The following is a 20651-nucleotide window of genomic DNA, read 5'->3' on the forward strand; positions in this document are numbered from 1 at the left end:
TATATATATATTATATAGTATAGAAGAATCACTCCAATTTATATGGATCAACACACAAAATAAACGTATGTTTACTTGATAAATTAATTTTTTTTTATTATGTAATAAAATAGTTTTTCTTATTTCATCAAATAACAGCAGATAGTCTATACACGTAAATGATATATTACTAAGATTCATATATGTTCTGCAAGTCGTCATTATTAGGACAAGTAAAAATGGCTCAGTGAGTAAGATAATGGATTGTGAAGTTGAGGACCAAGGTTCAAGTCTCGGTTAGCGCAAAGTCTTTTTGTCACTTTTTTGCGATCAATTTGTTTGGATTAGCATCAACAAATATATATTTTTTATAATTGTTTTGTAAAAACAAAATAATGTATTTCAATGAAAACAAATACTTCAATTTTATGAGTGATTTCTGACGTGATTTTTAACGTGATTTATCACGTGAGATATCACGCCAAATAGTCAAGTGATAAATCACGTGAGAATTCAAGTGCTCTATCACGTGATTGATCGTATGATAAATCACGTGATTTTTCTCGCCAGAGATATTACTTGTATCGTCTGAAATATAATGTTTTTGTTAAAGTAAAGGTAATTGCTGATATACCATTAGTCGACACCTGAGGGGCACAACCGCGTATTTTGCAAGTCGCTTCTGGAACGATGAATCTCGCAAGCCGTTTCAAGTACGACGAATCTGGCAAGCAGCATCGAATACGACGAATCTGGCAAACCGCTTCGAGCACGACGAATTTCGGGATCCGATGCAAGACCAACGAATCTGGGGAGCGCATTTCTTTTCTTCAATTTTGTAGTGGCAAGCCTGCAGCATTTTATGTATCATGATTTCTCGCAATTCACGCGGTGAAAAATTCTGAATAAAATCGGAGTCTTAAATATAAGTTTAAGGATATCGGTCCGGTTAATTTAATAAAGGATATTATACAATAAAAATTTAGAATATAAAATATTTTATATTAAATAATTTTACAATATAAACAAATAATAATACTTTAATTGACTTCGGTTGCTTGTCATATTTGTATTTCACCAATAGATTCGTTTCATCCCTGCATACAGATAATTCTTGCAAATTGCTAATTTTAATTGACTTCCAATTCTGGTCATCAGCTAATTGTTGGAAATTTAAAATGTCCGCTTGTTTTGAAGTCCAGCGCGAAACGAACAAAAAAAAACGGTAGGTCAGATATTTTTTCGGCACGAGCATACAAATATGACGAGCAACCGAAGTCAATTTTAATTGCAACCAAAAAAAATATCGGAAAAAAATATCCCTTATCAATAAAAGCTCGTATTTTTTATAGGGACGGTCATTTTCAACAATTTCTTTCAATCTACCAGGTATTCTTTATTAAATTAACCGAACCGATATCCTTAAACTTATATTTAGGACTCCGATTTTTTTCAGAATTTTTTACTGCGTGAATTGCGAGAAATCATGATATTGTTGTGACCGAGCCTGAACGTTGCGCGATTCGAACACCAAGAATTGCGCATAGCGACCTTAGCAACGAGATCAACAACGTCGCGGATGTTGTTGTTTATGTTCAGTCTGGTTCTGTCAGCTGTTAAGAACAGTTGTGTTTACGTTTGAATAAAGAGTCCGAGTTCAAGAGTGATTTTCTATAAATAACGTGTTGTTATTTTTATTATCCGAACCCGGTCATAACAATATATAAAATGTTGCAGGCTTGCCACTATAAAATTTAAGAGAAGAAATACGCGCCCCAGATTCGTTGGTCTCGGATGTGATCCCTAATAAATTTGGTTGGAAGTGGAGACAGAGGAGCAAATAATAACGTTGTATGAATTAAGTATAAAAGTCGTTTACTCGTATAGAAATGGTATGGAGCCTATCACAGCTCTAGTCAAGTGTTACACATGGGATCTGACGCTGGACTGCCCTCTCCGAGGTTGTCGTAAGTATCCCGACGCTCGCAGTCGGGCACACATACAATCTCACTCACACATATGTAGAGTCACACTCTCTAACTAGCATTACTATAAGGTACGCGGTGGTGAGACGCCAATGTTCGAACATTTCAACAATCCCGAAATTCGTGCTCGAAGTGGCTTGCGAGATTTGTCGTACTCGAAGCGGCTCGCAAAATTCGTCATTCCCGAAGCGACTCGCAAAATACGGGGTTGTGCCTCTCAGGCGTCGATATGTTGCCGTACATGCTGATTTAAATCCTTTTTCGCAAATGTACTTTAAATGTAGAATTCGGCACGATACTGTACAACGACATATATCCACGTACAATCGCGTACGTTTGCGTACATTCGCGTACGTTTCTGTACAATTGTGTAAAAAATGTCCGAATTCCACTCAAAACGTTCGCGAATGTACAGCATTGTAACAGTTACGTACTGAAATGTATATCAAATGTACGGTTTTAATTTTCATTCGGGGAGTATCGTATTGTAGTATATTACGATTCGTGTGACCTAAGTAGCCGATAGTATCGTATATATTTTTATAGCACAGCTGCTTCCCTACTGAAAAAAATCAGATGACAATCAATTGATAATCAGTAGATAATTATGCCAAAACGTCAGCTGATTATCAGGTGATTTCAGCTCAATATTTTTATTAAAGCTGATAGTTATAAATATGCGTTTATTCAATAATTTAATTTAAATCAAATTTTTTTTAAGTGTTAAAAAATACAAATTTTAGAGCTCACAGCCAGAGTTTTCGTGTTAACATTCTGATGGTAACACTAGTACTGGCCCTCATTAAGTGAAATTTATAAATTTCACTTATTTTAAACAACTTATAATAAATATATTAAGGTTACAAATACAAAGGTTACAAAGGTTATAAAGGTTACAAATTTTGAATGATTATCACCTGATTATCATTAACATTTTATCTCACATAAACGCATATTTATAACTATCAGTTTTATTAAAAATACTGAGTTGAAATCACCTGATAATCAGCTGATGTTTTGGCATGATAATCAGCTGATTATCAGTTGATTGTCGTCTCATTTTTTTCAGTAGGGTGTCCTTGTGCTTAAAACACGTAGTTTTGATTATAAGATCTTTTGCCGCCGCGAAATTTATGACCCTAATACCGTTATCATTGCTGGCTTCGTGCAGGCTTTCCTTCCCTATAGTAGGCCTAAACATTTCCTCCCTACCTATTTTAGCATTGAAATCGCCTAATACTATTCTTGTGTCGTAAGACGCGAACTGGTCGATTACCTGCTCTAAAGTTTCGTAATAGAGATCCTTAGCTTCTTCTTCTTTGTCCTCCGTAGGACAGTGTACATTAATAAATACATATCTATACCATTCACCTTCGATAATGATGTACGAGAGCCTATCATTGACGGATTTGAAACTTTTAACCGAATGTATGATGCTTTTGCTTACGAGAAATCCGGTGCCTAGAGAGATCTCCCACTCCCGGCCCCATACAGGTACGTGAAGTTACCCGATGCTAGTACTCCGCCATCTGGCCACCGCGATTCCTGTATTGCTACCAAATCTAGATTGTACCTATCAGCTTACTTTACGAGTTCTTTAAACGCACCTGCTCTTTATAGACTGCGAACATTCCAAGTTCCGACCCTTAAGTCCCTTTTGGTTCGCATTTGATTTTTTTGAGCCATGATATTATGTTAAACCCGCGCGCTTCGGATCCTTTTCCGATCGCAGGTGAGTCCACCGTTCTAGAGGTGATAACCCCCATACCTCTCTAGAACTAAGTATGAGAGCTTTCCGACTTTGACGAGGACAGTGTCAACTCGTCGTCAGACACACTACGGTTTCATTCTCGCATCCTAACGCCCCCCTGCAAGGCAGCGCGCCTTCGCTGCCATCGTTACCACGTAAGACCAGGTGACGAATCATTCTACACATCCCCTTTCAGGGCAGTTGTCATCGCTCCCGCATCCTCCTCGGCAGCAGGATTTTTGCCCATTTTTGTAATGTGTGATGAAAGAGATAGATTGAGAGATAAGAGATAATGTGAAGTGTTTTTTTGTTGTGGTGCTTGCGTAGTGTTTCTAGATGAATGCGTTCGACAGTGTGGGCTCATCACACCCACGCCTGTTCCTATCGACTGTCCGCGGCTGCTTATTCAATTTATTCGCAGCTAACCTCTTTCTCAGGGGCTGTTCCTCTATCCGTAACCTAAGGACGCGCTGTGTAGTGGTGATAGGCACCCACCCTTCCGATCTGGACGAAAACGCCCAAGACCCGCTTAGGGTAGCGGCATTGTAACAGACTCAATTACTATTAGTGTGTTTTAATAAAATAAACTCATTATAATTAATTAATAATAAATAAATCACACAAGAAAGTGTTAGATAATATAATGACTATTTGATTCTACTGAAGTGATCGACATCAAAGATCACGATGGCTCGGTGGTAAAACAATTGCTTCATAATCTTGAGGTTCTGGGCTCAAATCTCCACAAATCCAGATTTTTTTCAATGTAATATTTATGTAAAAATAAATTCTCGAGGCAACTTACAAATCAGCAGTACAAAGAAAGATAATTAATAAATATCAAGTAAGGGTAATATGATTAATTATTTTTATGAGAATTTACGATATATCATATGACAATCATATGATTCTCATATGAGGATTCCGTCGAAAGTACCATATGATTATCATATGATTATTTTCAGCCGGGGTACTGATGCAGTTGATGCGATTACAAGTGTACTTGAGCGAACTACAAGTGTCCTTTATTCGAATACACCCATCCTGTATAAGCCTGACTACAGCACAGCAGCAGCGATTCAGCCCAAGCAGTTAAACGCAAGTAAGTAAGGATAAATAAATAAAAGATCGAATTTGCGACTTAACACATCAAAGGAAGGCGAGCTAAACGAGGAATAAATCTGAAACCTAAATATGTAAATCCAATTACCCCACAGTCCCCGAATAGAATAATTTATTTTATAAAGGAAGACGAGCGAAGCGAGGAATAAATCAAAACCCAAAACGCTTCAACCCAATTACCCCACGCTCTCGGAGTGTAATAATTTATTTTATAGCACAGTGTGGCTTAAATCTGTGTTTAAGTCACGCCTATCGTGACCTAAGTAGTCCATTATTGCACCGTTTATATCGCACTAGCTACGCTCGTGCGCTAATCTCACGGTACAATAATGGACTGCTTAGATTACGGATAGACGTGACTTGGCGGATTTAAGCAGCTGTGCTATAAAATTGTATACGATACTTGTGAACTAAGCAGCCCATTAGTGCACCGTGTTTTATCACCCTTGCTGCGCTCAGGCGTTAATACACGATGTGCAATAATCGGCTACTTAGGTCACATGTATCGTAATATCGGGGAGATCAGTACTTCGCACTGATTGTCGCGGCGGAGCTGTTTGCGTGATAATAAAACACCAAGGAAAATTAAATTATTAACGAGAACGACTTACTTGTGTCTGTTGACGGGGATGACCCAAAGGTTGACGATCAAAACTCTCAAATCAAGTAATCTCTTAGACTCAATTATTTCAGAAAATTCCTTTATTTGTTTCTGGAGAATTCAAATAATTTTCAAATGGAATAAGACACAATTTCGGTAAATGATGATCAAGACGGAATCACAATTAAGACTAAACTCCAAATTAAAGACTCAGAAATATAATTATAAAATTGAACTTTTGAATAGCGTCCTTACCCTTGGATCGCACACACAGGAATGAAAAATCGGGGGAGGCGAAGCTTGAAGAAAGCGTCATAGCTTTCTCCCACGCAGGGTCTTTACTTCTCCTTCGCACTTCAGTTTAGCCGCGCTCTCTTTCTTACTCATTAGGCCTTATGGGCCTAAGTACGGTCAACGGCTAAACTGCAGCGTCGACTGTGCACGCGCGCTTTCAGCCGAGGGAGGAGAAGTTTGTTTTGGTTTAGGGTTACTTCTTGCGCTCGTTAAGCGTCGAAGTTTCTGGATTTTTCCTGCTGTCTTTGTTTCATTTAATTTAATATTTCTGAATGTTCATCTAGAAACTTCGTCACTTAACAGTAGGTTTACTCATTCAGGTTTTAGATTTATTCCTCGCTTTGCTCGTCTTTTTTCGATGTGCCGAGGTGTAGCTTAAATAAATTATTAAACTCTGAGAGTATGGGGTAAGTGGGTTTACACATTCAGGTGTTAGATTTATTCCTCGCTTCGCTCGCCTTCCTTGGATGTGCCGACGTGTTTTTAAAACAAAAAAAATTATTGTACTCGGCGAGCGTGGGGTACTTTGGTTTCCCTGTTAAAAATAAATACATATTTTTTGTATGTATCTTTAGTGCGTACTAAAAACATGTAATTTGCCTGTTAATACGTATTAAAAATATGTACTGATTTAGGACTGACTATTTAGAATATATTAAATATAAATATAAGTATTTTGGGTTTAGATTTATTCCTCATTTTGCTTGCCTTCCACCGATGTGCCAACGTAGTCTTTTGGTGAATGTTTTTTTAAAAAAAGGACTTCTGGAGAACGTTAGTTGAACAATTTTGACCTTACATTTTATCCTCGCTCTTTCCGATGTGCCAATACAGTTTTAAAATAAAAAATTTATCAATATGAATCAATTAATATTTTTTTGCTACAAAAACGGAATTCCAATAACAGATTCGTGCTTAGCAACCCCAAAAACGGGTATATATTTGATCCTATTCGTGCATTTTGCAAATCTGATATCCGATTCGTGTTCAGCGACCCTAAAAACCATAGGACTGATGTGCTTTGTCGTTTATTTCTGCGTACTTTCCCATTAATAAAAATACGACAAGAAACTAATTTTTAGAGCCATATAGTACAAAAACGCATGCAGTGGTCGGCCATTCTATAACGGACATTTTGAATTTTTATTGTCAAATTTTGGTTTAGCGATGGCAAAAATACGACAAGAAACAAATTTTCAGACCCATATAGTACTGTGACATGTCTGCCTCCTGCTCGCGCGGAAATTACACGAATGAGCCCTGCCAAGCTTCGGGCTGGCTTTTCCGCTTTAGCTGAATGCGGAGAGTGGCGAGATCCTTTCTGCTTGGCTAGCTGAAATGTAAATTGGAAGCGGGGTTTACACGCAGAATAAAGATTTTCACTCGGTTTATTCGTGTTTATCCTCTCGGGCTAGTCACGCCCGGGGTACCTTTATTTTCCTAAATTAACAAATAGAATATCTTCCGGCCGTCGCCCAGTCCGGGTATTACATGCTCGCGTATGTCTTGCATATTCGAGGCGCTTGCCGAGATTATGCGCTTTCAGCCGCACCGGCTTGATGGATGTTGCTACCTAACATAGCTACAGCATCTATCGCGCTGTTTGCGCTACGCGCCTTGAGAGAGAGAGAGAGAGAGAGAGAGAGAGAGAGAGAGAGAGAAAGAGAGAGAGAGAGAGAAAGAGAGAGAGAGAGAGAGAAAGAGAGAGAGAGAGAGAGAGAGAGAGAGAGAGTAACAGGATATTCGATGCGCCGTCGGTTACTGTTGCGTCGCTCAAAGTCGGCCGCGCGCTGATCCGGGAATCCGTCGGGTTGGTCGTGCCCTGTTTCTTCTTGCCCTCACGCGCCCAGGAGATCTTGTCTGCGGCTACGCCTCTCTCTCCGATCGGGCTGATGCTTGCCCTCTGATCGGGATCGCCGTGCTGGGATCCCGCTCTGTCCGCTGCTCGCCTCGTCGAGAGCGCCGGGTACCTCTTGCTGCTATCGCAGCTATCGGTAGAGTGACCAGACTCGGTTTCGTTGTCTGGTGTGTCGACTTTCCTCTCTTCGCCCTTCGGGGTGAGCTGGTGTTTGTGTCTCGGAGACTAGGTGCCGTTTTGGGTATAGCGCTGGCTCTCGTGTCGCGCTATAGTTTCTCTCTCTGGTCTCTCTCTCGCACATACCTTGCTTGTCCTATGCCTATGCTTCGCGGGCGACTCCTGTCGCCTCGGCACGCGTCTCGTAGGCGCGTGTCGTGTAGTGTCTGTGTGTGTGTAAGCGCTGCTTACGCGCTTGTATGTGCCATGTGCACGCTGTTTTAGGTGTGTGCGTGTGCACTGTCACAACGCCCCCCTTGCTTAAATTCTCAACGCTGTTGAGAACGTGAAGCATTCTCGCGTGTGTCGTCTAGAGTTCCTGCGTGATTTGCTCTTGGTTTAGTGTGTAACGGTTTAACTTTCAATTATGCGTCTTGTTATAAATACTTCGCCTTTACAAATAGAATTGTTTAAACTAACGCGGTTGTCAATTTACAAGAATATATACGCGGTATTCGGTGTTCGCGGCTACGGTGTTTCGGTCCGGTGGCGGTATGACGGATCGGTGGTGGATTTTGAGTTTAGGAATTCATTCGGTACGGTGGAGTCGTGTGCACAGGGCTACGCCGATCCGAATGTGTCGCGTTACAACGATCTCGACCGCTCTGTGTGCGCACAGTAACGGCCGGGATAGTGCTACGGTGTTTTGAGGTTATCCCTCGGATTCGTGGAGTCGTGAGCGCACGGCTTCACAAATCTTCGTCGCTCGTCTCGTTCCTCTCTTTTATCCTGTGTGCGCACAGAGATAAAGCGAGTCGTGAGATGTCGCCGTAAGGCTGGCTTTGTTGGTTAGGAATTTACCTTTGTTTCACCATGCCGTGAGCGCACGACCGGGTGAATCGCCGGCGGAACTATTGTTACTCCCTTAACCCTGTGGGCTCACAGTGGCAGAGGGAGGCAGCAATGTGTCGGAATGTAGGTTAGGATTTTACGGTGGCACCGGGTGTCGCCCACGTGTGCTCACGATGGCAATTCGGAGTTTCGGGTTTCGGTTCACGTAGGCTCACAAGACGATTTCGTCGGCGTAGGTCTATCTCTCGCTGTTCCTTGTAGTAACGTATGCGCACGATACTACCCGGAGTGGAGCTCGAGTAGAACTGTTTGTTACTCGATCGGGATGGGGAGTTTGCGTGTTTACTGACGAATGTGTGGGTAGCTTTTATTTATTATTCTCGATTTGATTTTTGTGAACTTACAATTTTTGTTCGCACTTTGTTTTAGTGCTCGTTGGCGTTTTTATGCATTTTGTGCGATTTCGTACAAATGTGGAAAGAGAAAAGAAAATAATTGTGAGTCAATGCGTACTGTAATGAAAAAGGAAATAAAATCGATCGTTTTTTTTTTTTTTAACCGCGTGCAGTATTTTGGACTTAACATTTGTGTGTCGCACTCATCCGTCCATGCTCATACTGCGCGCGTTTTGGCACGTTTCCTCGTATCGGGAGGTCTGAACATTTAACTAACACTACAATATTCTTGTCTTCTTTCTTCTTTTACTGGTCATCTTCTTCTTCGGATTTCTGTGGATGTTTCTCCTTGAAGGTGACCCAGGCTTTCAGCTTTTCTTCTTCTGACATTTTTGACATGTCGTGGCCTCTTAACTCTTTGTGGCGGAGGAACTGTGCGTGGTTTTTATGCGTTCTTTCTTGTTGCTGACGTAATGTGCCATCGGGTCGGGGGAATGATTCGGCCAACGGGCTGTTGTTTTTGGGCGCGCTCCTGTCGGCTTTATGCCGCTGCTGCTGGTTACGCTGTCCGTCTCAGCTGATTCGATGTTCTGGGTAGTCGGAGTATTCGGGTTGGTAAGTTGATCGGTGCGTTCCCACTTGAAATCCTCGTCTTGGATTGGCGTGGCCTGACTGGCTTGTGTGCCTTTTCGGTGTAGATGGTTTTCTTGGCTTTCGGAGTGGTTTGATCTCCTTACGCCCCATTTTTTCGTCGAACTCGCGTTCAGCTTGCATTTTTTTCGATCAGCTGTCTTTCCTCCGCTTTTTCGCGCTCTCTTTCTATCTTTCGTTCTTCTTGGACCTGTCATTCGATTTCGGGTTTCATGGACTCGAGAGCGTCGAGTATTGCGGCTAGTCTTACGGCTTCTTCTTGTGCCTTTTCCTGTCGGATTAGCTGCTCTCTGTATTCTTGTTCGTATGCTTTCGCTCTGGCTCGTAATCGAGCTTCGTCTTCGTCGAGTTTACGCTTGTGCTCTTCGAGTCGCTGACAGGCTGCGGCGTCTGCGTATGCACGCCTGTGCCGTTCTCTTCTTTGTTCTAGTTGGATTCCGGCTTCTTCTCGGCTTTCTCGCCTTTCGGCTTCGCTTAGCTGGTTTTTATTTTCACTGCTTCGTTTGGCGCGTAGTTAAGTAAGATTTTTCGTCGCGCACTTTTTCGTTCGCACTCGATGAGGGCTTTGTTGGCACTTTGTCACTCGCGTTTACGCTACTTGCACTGCTGTCATTGCAGCCGGACTTTTTTTTCTGTCGGACTTTTTCTTGCTGGACTTGTCGATCAGCTTGTGCAGCAGCTTCTTCAGAACTTTAGGGTCGTTTTTGCCGTCGCTTGATGACTCACTCGAGCTAGAGTTGCTCATTTTTCTTGCGTGAGCACTCTCTTGTTTCGGCTGTCGAACTGTGCGGGCGCTTGACTGGTGTTCACACGTGCGGCTGTTATGACTGCTAAGTGGAGGGAGGAGGGGAAATTTCTGTGCCCTCTCGCTTTCTTTCTTTGTGCGCTGCGGGACTGTCGCCTCGTGTGACTGGCGTTCGCACGTGTTCCCGGGATGCGCCGGGTGATGAGGGCAGGCGACGAGCTGCGTGGCTCTCGTCACTCGGCGTGTTGTTTACTTGGTCTGCCGGGTCTGCGCTTGGGTTTTTCGGCGGGTGTGGCGTTGCCGGTTTTCTTGGCGTTCTCTTTGGGCCTTTCTATCGGTTTTTCTACGGGCTTTTCTTCGCTCGCGTACTCTTTGAGCTCCTTTGCGTGGCATGTGCTACTTAGTGTTTTTCCGTCGGTGTCTTGAAGTACGTAAACGTTTTCGCCTATTCTTTTATTAATTACGTATGGGCCGATGTACGGCTTTGCTAATTTCGCGCTGATATATTTTTGTGCGGACGACAAGATTCTATTCTTTTTCCAGACTAGCTGACCGATTTCGAAAATATGTTCGCGCTTATTTTTGTTGTAGTGGCTGTCTTACCTGCTTTTCTCTTTTTTGATTTGGACTTGCGCGTTATCGTGTACGTGTTTCAAGTTTTTCATTTTCTCAGACCATTTGCTTAATTTTTCTTTTATATTTTCAAATCTTATAGTGGTTTTTTCGGGTTCGCTGCTGGGTGACTTACTGCTTTTATGTGTCGTATCCTTGTTCGGATTGTTTTCTGTCGCGTTTAGCCGTTTTATCTCCGCTTTTACTAATTTTTTCTTTGCGCGATTTCTCGTGTTGTGCTTGCGCGCGGATCCGTCGAAATGTGAGCTCGAGTTATCGGAATCATCTGTATAATTGTCGTTGATTTCGATGTCGTCGCGAATTATTGGGCTCGCTTTTCTGGGATTTGATTCGGATTGCGCTTCTGCTAGCAGTCGCCATAGTTTTGATGGTTGAATTTCTCGGTCGAAGACGGTGTCATTCCCGTCGTACTGTGTACGTTAGTATTATGAGCAAATTGAAATTGCGGGATGAATTTGTCCCATTCTTTATGATTACTTGTTATATATGCTGAGATGCGTGTTTTTAAATCGCGGTTTACTCGTTCTACGGGGTTGCTTTGTGGATGATATGCCGGTGTTTTCTCGTGAAATATCGAGTTTTCTTCTAAAAAGTCTTTCATTGTTTCGTTAATGAATTCGCGGCCGTTATCTGATAAAAATATTTCTGGTGTTCCGAATTGTGCGCATACGATATTTTCTAGAGCGTTTTTGACGCTTGCTGCGGTTTTCTTTCGGATTGGCACGCAGATTATAAATCTAGAGAATAAGTGTTCAAATACTATAAAGTATTCGAAACCTGCTTTGCTTTTAGGGAAATCTCCCAGTAAGTCGGCTGCAATAATTTTCCATGGTCAGTCGACATTGCGTGAGCTCATCAGTCCTACTTGTGGCTGCTGTATGGTTTTTGTTTGTTGACAAACTGCAATTTTTGATGAAACGGACTGTATCTTTGTATGCTCCGGGCCAGTAATAAAATTGTGCTAATCGCGAATATGTTTTATCTTTGCCGGAGTGGCCTGCTGACGATTCGGGGTGTGACTCCTTGAGAATTTGCTCGCGTTTTTCTTTAGGGACAACGACTTTCCACGCGTCTAGATTTGTCAATATGTCGTTGATATCTGTGTTCGGTTTGTATTTATAAATTTTTCTGTCGACTACTTTCCAGTCTCTATATCTGCGCGGGAATTTTACTATTTGATAAAACCGTTTTTTATACCATTTGTCGGTCGTAGTCTCGTTGATCGCGATTGCATTTATTTCTACCGTTTCCTCGTTTTCGAACATTCGCGATAGCGCGTCTGGCACTACGTTATATTTACCTTTCCGGTGTACGATTTTGAAGTCGCAACTCATGAGTTCTTGTGCCCATTGGCCTAATCTTCCTACAGGATCTTTTTTCTTAAAAAGCCACTGTAGTGCGCTATGATCGGCTATCACGGTAAAATTACTTCCTTCTATATACGGTTGGAATTTTTTTATCGCGAATTTTATCGCTAGGCACTCGCGTTCGGTCGTGCTGTAATTTAATTCATTTTTGTGTAATGCTCTGCTTGCGTATGCGATTACTTTTTCTCCGTCGTTAATTATTTGTGTAATAACGCTTCCTAAACCTGTGTTCGATGCGTCGCAATGCAAAATAAATTCTGCGTCAGAATCCAGTCTGTGTAAAAGAGGTGCCTCGCTGAGAGCTTTCTTTATTATTTGAAACGCGTTTTCGTGCTCCTCTTTCCACACGAATTTGACGTCTTTTCATGTCAGTTTTGTTAGCGGATCTGCTATTGATGCGAAATCTTTAATGAATTTTCTGTACTACGAGGCCATTCCGAGGAATCTGCGCAGCTGTCGCAGAGTTCTTGGACTCGGATAATTTCTAACTGCTTCGGTTTTGTCGGGGTCTATCATAAGCCCTTTCTCATTGACTAGGAAACCTAGGAATTTCACTTCTTTACAACCGAATCAAGTGGCGCGGGAACGCCACGAAGGCGAGTTTGAGAAGCAGACGACGCCGCGGCGCCCGTGACACTATTTACTTCTATATTGGTCACTCGAATTTTCAATTTAGGAAATAAATTATTTATCATTCATGTACCCAGCTAATTTTGATAAATGTTTATACTGGTATGCAAAACTATGATTTTAAACCAAAATATCAGCAATAAATCAGCTTTAACATAATAAACAAGTATGCAGGTGAACAAAAATGCTGAAATCACTTGCTCAATTTTTCTTCAGCCCAAAAAGTGGTAAGACCGTTAAGTTAGCTGCGTGCAGTTTGACCGAGTGGTTAGACTGTGAAGTTGGCCGCACAAGCTATTGAGCCTACATTGTCTGCTACTCTGCTTGAATTATAAATGTGTGCTCCGTAGTATTCGGTGTTTTGGTGTAAAAATCTTTCAAGGAAGGTGTCTAGATAAATAGGGTGGCTGATGACGACGTCTAGGTGGTGTGCTCCGTGGTTTTTGGTGTTTAGGTAAATAAATCATACGAGGACGGCATCTAGGTGTACAGGGTAGCCGATGACGAGGTCTAGGTAGTTCGCTCCGTGGTTTTTGGTGTTGAAATAATTCGAGGGCGGTGTCTAGGTGTACAGGGTGGCCGATGACGAGGTCTAGGTAGTTCGCTCCGTGGTTTTTGGTGTCTAGGTATAAAAATCATTTGAACGCGGTGTCCAGGTGTACAGGGTGGCCGATGACGAGGTCTAGGTAGTTCGCTCCGTGGTTTTTGGTTTCAATCTGTAATTTTGTTGCGAAATATATCAAACTTGCCTTACTTTTTACTTTTTTAAAAGTTAATTTTTTTTAGAGATTTGCTTTTATCGCGATTTGTTGTTAATCCGGCACCATTTATGCAGTTTATTGATTTCCGTAGCATTCTCAGATGCTCTTCGAACGTTTCTGTCGCGAGTACAATGTCGTCAAGATAATTGTACGCGTATGGTTCGAGGTCACCGATCAACTGTTCTAGCAGCCTCTGGAATGTCGCTCCGCTCCCGCTCAGTCCCATGGGTAAACGTATATTGCCATAATCAACGGCCTGGTATCGTAAACGCCGTAATTTCTTTCGACGCTTCCGTCAGTCGTATTTGGTGATACGCATAGTCGATCGTAATTATGTACTTTTACGCGATTTGCGCGTTTTAATTTATTTAAAATGACATCCATATAGGGTAATGGATACGCGTCTTTCTTTGACAAACTATTCGCGACCTGCATATATTTACGCACATTCTAAATGAACCGTTGCTCTTTTTCACCATGACTATCGGGTTGTTCCATGCGCTGTGCGACTTTTCGACTATTCCTGTTTCTATTAGTTTATCTAACTGATCTGACATTATTTTTTGCATTTTATCCGAAACTGGGTGGTATCTTTGTTTAACTGGTTTCGCGTTAGGTAATAATTGTATTTCGTGTTCAACCAGGTCAGTTGCTTTTAGGATTTTGTCGTGTTGTCCGTCGTGCGGCAGTAACTCGTCTATCAGATTGTTGATCTGCTGTTGCTCGCTAGCCGATATTAGATATTTGGGATAATCCGCAACTAGCGACACATGTATCGATTGACCACACTTCGAAAGCAATTTCTTTCTTGTCTTTTCGGTCTGGGCGTTTGAATGGTACTGACAGTGGCTCCTACGAGTTAATGCTGGGCTGCCTGGTATTGCCGTTTTTTAATTTTTCCTTTCTTATTTTTGAGACCTTAGACTTGTTGGCTAACGTAGTGGTCTCACTTACGCTGCCCACTCCTCGTTTCCCATCTCTTCGGTTTCTATAGTGTTCGTATGTGTACCGCGGTTCTGATTTAGATTGGGGTTCGCGTTATTTCCGCTGTAGCCACCCTTTTCTCAGTTATTATTAAAACCGCCTCTGTTGCCGACGTTTTGATATCCACCATGATTGTTGGGACCCCCTCTATTATTTTGTGAGTTATTATCTGTCTGGTGATCTCGCCAGTTGCTGTCATTTTCGGGGTTATTTCTATCTCCATTGTTATTGTTGTTGTTATAGTATCCACGCTTGTTATTATTTTGTCCTCTATACCGGTTATTGTACCGTTTATTGTTTGGATTATTATCTTGGCTGCCGCCTTGTTGGTTCGGATTGTTGTTGTGTCCGTTCGAATTTTGAGACGATTTCGGATTTATGTGGTTCGTGACTGTCGCCTTGATTGATTCTCGAAATTTCGTTAATTCTCTGCTTAAAAATTTCGTTACTTCGTCCATCGTCGGTACCTCTACTGTGTTTATATTAGTTTCGGGCTTTTTCTGTGTGTTGGCCGTGATGCCATTGTGACACGTTTTATCTACATTCGATTTTGGCGATGTGGCGTTAGCTGATTTTTCATTTACGCGTTTTCCGGTTTCATAGGCTTGACCTATTGTTCTCGATTAACTCAAAAAAATGTCGAGGGTTTCGTTTTTGAAAGGACGTAACAACGTGAAAAATTCTCCGCGCATATTACTGTAAATACGATTTATTTTCTTTTATCGGTCCATTGTTCTGGTAATTTTTTGAACACCGCTAGCATTGCGTTTTAATAATTATTCATCGTTTCGTTCGGTTTTTGTTTTCTCTCGCGGATTTCGTTTTCGAATTCCTCGGGATAACCTTCCAATCTAAACTGGTTGCGCATTTCTACTTCGAAATCTGTCCATGTTAATCATTTTTCTTGATTTACGCGAAGTACGACAAGCGCTGGTTCTTTTAATAATAACGGTAAACTTCTCAGCAATTCTTCGTCGTTAAGAGCTGCTGTTATTCGGCATTCTTGCACTCGGCTTAGAAATTGATCGATCGATAATTCTTCGCCGTCTCCGCTAAATCTAAAATCCCAGGACGCGACCGATTTGGCTACATCTCTCGGTTTGTTTTTTCTTTTAATATTGAATGGTGTTCGGCGTGGTTGTGAACTGTTGGTTCCGTGGATCGATTCTTCTAACTGTACATTACGTGCGCTTAGTTGGTTATTTAAAGTTCGCAATTCTTCGTATTTTCGGATTAGATCCTGTTCTTGCGCTGCCAACTCGTGTATTCGATTTATTTATTCGTCTAGTTTACCGGGTTCTACTAGGCGCTGTTTATGCGGCGTGCTGTTACCTATCGGTATGCGCGTCGTTTGATTTTGGGTTAATTCTTGTATTAGTGGGTTTTCTTGTTCTTCCGGGTTCGAGGCTTTCCAGAATTTCGCGACTTCGCTCGGTATTTTGATTTGTTCTCCCGTATCTAAAGTTACTCGGATGAATTTACTCATGCCTCTTTTGGATATAGTACCCGTTTTTGTGTTCACGATTAATAACGAGTCGTCTTGATTTAATAGATTTTGGGTCGCTCGCTTTGTGACGTTTTGTTCGTTAAAATTCCACGCTGCTTCTGCGTCGTTCGGATTTTGATCCCTAATTTTGTCTATAAAATTTTCTAACGCTTTGTCGCGTATCGCTTTAGCTTCTTCCTCTTTTCCGAGTAATACCTGGAAATCTTTGAGGTGGTATTCGCCCTGTAATCGCCTACGGAGTCTCGCGAGTCTGTCTGATGTCGGTCCGTATGGATCGAGTTTTAATTCTTTTAGCGCGCGTTCTAATTTTTCGTTGTTAACTGACGAGAGGAAGTCGTCAGTTTTGTGCGGGAGTATCTCGTCGGTATTCGACATTTTGTTTCGAGTATTATTAATTCTTTTTTGTCCAAATTTGCCGCGTACGCCTTCACTTCATGCGTATTTCGCGATAGAGTTGGACTAGACGCTCAGCTTTTGTCTGTCCAGCAGCAAATCGAATTGATTTACCTAGCTTATGCTTAGGTGTGATAGAACAAAAATGTCAATCGTACTAAAAAAAAAAAATAAATTTTTATACGCGTGTCTGGAAATAAAACAAATAATTGTCCTCTGCACTAGACAAGTTTTACACACTCATACAACAGTCGTGCGTGCATACATGTTGAGTTATTTCACTTCGCAGTGTGAAATAGTAAAAATTCTCGCCGTGAATTTTCAAATAATATTTCTGCTTGTATGTACCGAGTGTTTCGAATTCGACGTCGCTATGTCGGAATTCCAGCGCACGCGTGTTTACGTTCGGCTTAAACCTCTCGGCGACGCTACGCAGTGTGTTTATGTTTCTTAGAGTTCACGAGTTCGACTCGGCTTATGCCTTTTGGAGGGAATTCTAGTCTCGCGTATTCCAAGAGGGAATATTTTTCCTGTCTATTTCTGTAGGAGTAGTGTGGCTTTCTTAGCGCACACACTCCTTTATATACATATGGACGTCTTTATTAAATATAAAACCTTTACAACACTCTGAAAGACTCGATGCGGTATATCACGCAAAAGCGGTCCGCTCTCGTCAACTGTCGGGGACAGACTTACTCGCCGCGCTCGGCGTCGCTCGCGCTAGAGAGGGGAACAGTCCCGTCGCTCGCAGCGCCACTTCGTCGTTGTGTGCGATCGACAAAGCTACTCTTACACTCCCTCCCTTTGTCAATTGCAATTCTACTTGAACAAACGTTATATGCATATAAAATATAAACTAATTTTAACACTAAGGAACAAAATTACATTAGCAAAGAAAAGCATTTAACTATTAAGTACAAAAGTAAATCTAGAATTTAGTTAAATAAGATGTCTATTTTGATTTTTCTTGGTTGATTGATTCGATCTTCTTTTCCTTGCATAGAGTCCGCTCATTAGTATTCTGTAAACATAAAATCATATAACTATTAGTTTCATGTAGAAATGTGTGTGAACCTCTGAATGATTTCAACTCATGACTTTCAGTCTCATATTACTGATTATATCTCTTAGACAAGTAAACTCTTTCTCGGCTAAGGGTTTTGTCATAATATCGGCTAGATTCTCTTTGGTGGGTATCCACAGGACTTTAACCTTTTTCTCATCAACGCACTGTTTTATGCGGGAGTCACCATGAGATTCTGCCATGGGTTTTCTAGTTCCCATTTCTTCTCTGAATGTTAGCTCCCTTTGAATATTTTCTAAACTTTGGTCAAACGTTTTAAGTTTGTGACTCCCGTACATTTCAGTGCAGTCTCTCGCAGACCTATTATCGCACCATATGGTTACAGGAAACATGGTTCGCCCTAGTATATACCTGATTGATTTGTCCAGCGATATCAACTCTTGACACGCATCGCTCATGGCAAAATACTCTGCCTGACAAGTAGATAGTGTTGTACAGGATTGCTTGTGGCTTCTCCAGGCGATGGTGTCACCAAATAGTCTTATGACGTATCCACCAGTGGATGTTGAGTTTTCGCAATCTCTGAAACTCGAGTCAGTCAATGCTTCTGGCTGCTCTGAATTAGATGTGAATTTTATACCCAGATCAGTTGATCTTCTTAGATATCTAAATATCCTTTTCACATCATTCCAATCGTCCTCAGTGGGTTCTAACTGTTTTCTTGCTAGATAATTGACTGCATACGCTATATCTGGACGTGTAGCATTTGCTAGGTACATCAGGCTTCCAATAGCTTCTCTATACGGTACTCTTTTAATTTCATCAATTGACTCTGAATGTTCTGTATGAAGTTTGACCTTATTGTTTCTATTTTTCACTTGTCGAGTTACCATAGGGGTACTCTGAGGCTTGCACTCTTTCATGTTAAATTTTTCTAGAATTTTCTCTGTATAAGCAGCCTGGTGTATTACAATGTTTCTCTCTTTTCTGTTCCTCTGAATTGTCATTCCAAGAAAGTTTCTTGGTTCTCCTAGATCTTTCATTTGAAAGACACTACTCAAATGACTTTTAATTTACTTGAGCTTCTCTGTATAATTACTAGCAATTAACATGTCATCTACATATAGTATGACCATTGCCAGTTTATCTTTTTGTCTACAAGTGAATAAGCACGGATCGTGTAGATCATTCTCAAGACCTAGTTTACGTGCTTCCTCTGAAAATTTCTTATTCCATTTCTTTGGACTAACTTTTAACCCATACAACGATTTCTTTAATTTGCAAACTTTAGTTAGTCTCATATCCTCTGAATTATTCACTCCATCTGGTATTTCCATAAACACTTCTTCTTCCAGTTCACCATTCAAGAATGCCGTCTTTACATCCATTTGACATATTTCTAAATCCTCTTTATTACTTATGAAAATGGTTGCTCTTATAAGCGACAGTCTTGAAACTGGTGCATATGTCTCTTTAAGATCATAAATATTTTTGTCTTTAAAAAGTCTTGTTACTAGTCGGGCTTTATATTTAATTGTGCCATCACTCTCTACTTTCTTTTTGAATACCCATTTTGAATCAACTATATTAGGCCTTTTACCGTTTAGTTGTACCTTGGGTCTGTCTACTAATTCCCATACTTCATTCTCTTTCATGGATTCTAACTCTTCCTTCATAGCTTGTATCCACAGATCTTCATCCTCTGAATTCACTGCCTCTTTATACGAAATAGGATCTTCTTGAATTTATGCTAGGAGTATATGTCCAAGCTCATCTTCATTTACCTCTTCAATCTCTGAAGTTTTTGTATAGCGAGCAAAACTGATATCATTACTTTTCTTAGATATGCTCCTTGTAATTGGACCAGTATTTTGATCAATTAAATCATCTGATTTCTTTTTATTTAACTCTGAATCTTGTTTATGCTCATTCGCACTTGTTTTCTTTGGTCTCCCTCTTTTTCTTTGTACAGTTTCTTTCAACTCTGAATTTTCTGACACAAGTTTTTGATTGTTTTCAGTCGCATCTTGCGAGTCTTTTGTTGCCTGATTCTCTTAAAATTCAATCTGCATATCGGATGTATTTTCATGCTCTTGTATCATTGCCTCTGTACTTTCAGTTTGACTCTTTTTATAAGTATCTTAATATTCTCTCTTTTCATGATCTCAGCAAATCTACCGCCGGTGTACTCAGTACCTCTATCTGACCTAACATAACATACTTTTGCATTTGTACCTAAAAGGTTTTGAGCAGTTGTCAGATAATTCTCAAACGCTTGGCCTGCTTCATCTTTTGACTTTAGACAATATATTCTGGCATACCGAGAATAATCGTCTACAAACGTCATAATGTACTTCTTTCCTCCTGGCCATGATGTAGGTTTGATCGGACCCATTAAATCTGAATGTATGATCTGTAATGGCCTTTCTGCTCTGCTTCTGTTTTGTTTGAATGGAAGTTTTTCCATTTTTGACAATATACATACTTCACAATCTCTTATGGACTCATCGAATTTTACATGCTTTAAACTCTTTTCTTTCTTTTGTAACATTTTTAAATAGTTCATAGATGCATGACCTAGTCTGATGTGCCATAGCATTGCTTCATTTTGTTTAACTTCAGAATTTAATATATCGGGTGGATTTTCCACGAGTAACCCTTCCAATTTCTCAATAGTACTTAAGTCATCCACTTTAATTGTTCTATGGGACATCAAGGTAGCATCACACTCTGTAGTTGTTGTTTCCTCTGAATTTACATTTTCTGCATTCGATTCAATGAATTCTTCAGACTTCTCCCTCCCAATCACAGACTCTTTTTCTTTTGATGCCTCTGTATTATACTTTGAATTGTCTCCCTCCGAGACTGACGGTAGTTTAACCTTAGAATCTGTCTGTGATTGCTTTGAAGACTCATTGTCTAACGCTAGACACGCTATGCAGCTATAGTTATCAGACTCATTTA

General features: G+C 40.9%; 2 protein-coding genes across 2 annotated transcripts in view; one reads left to right on the forward strand and one right to left on the reverse strand.

Annotated features, from left to right (window-relative positions):
- The first annotated feature begins 4459 nt into the window (after positions 1-4459).
- The window catches only part of LOC100679452 (ubiquinol-cytochrome-c reductase complex assembly factor 1), a 147789-nt gene continuing 131597 nt past the window's right edge, over positions 4460-20651 (forward strand). Inside the window, exons 1-2 of the mRNA XM_032602122.1 lie at positions 4460-4558; positions 4680-4816. The gene's annotated coding sequence lies outside the window, so the exon portion shown is untranslated. The remainder of the gene's footprint in view (positions 4559-4679; positions 4817-20651) is intronic.
- LOC116738690 (GATA zinc finger domain-containing protein 16-like) lies at positions 14844-16645 on the reverse strand. The gene is made up of 2 exons (XM_032602129.1): positions 16057-16645; positions 14844-15373 (listed from the first exon to the last, which is right to left on the reverse strand). Exons 1-2 carry the CDS (start codon positions 16643-16645, stop codon positions 14844-14846), a joined length of 1119 nt encoding a protein of 372 aa, XP_032458020.1.

The sequence above is a fragment of the Nasonia vitripennis genome, assembly GCF_009193385.2.
Source record: "Nasonia vitripennis strain AsymCx chromosome 4 unlocalized genomic scaffold, Nvit_psr_1.1 chr4_random0010, whole genome shotgun sequence".
Lineage (NCBI taxonomy): Eukaryota > Metazoa > Arthropoda > Insecta > Hymenoptera > Pteromalidae > Nasonia > Nasonia vitripennis.

Coding starts and splice junctions, on each gene's coding strand:
- LOC116738690 (XM_032602129.1), bottom strand. CDS start 16,645: ATGTCGAATACCGACGAGATACTCCCGCACAAAACTGACGACTTCCTC. Junction 15,374..16,056: donor ACAGCGCCTAGTAGAACCCG/GTAAACTAGACG, acceptor CGAGAACAATAG/GTCAAGCCTATGAAACCGGA.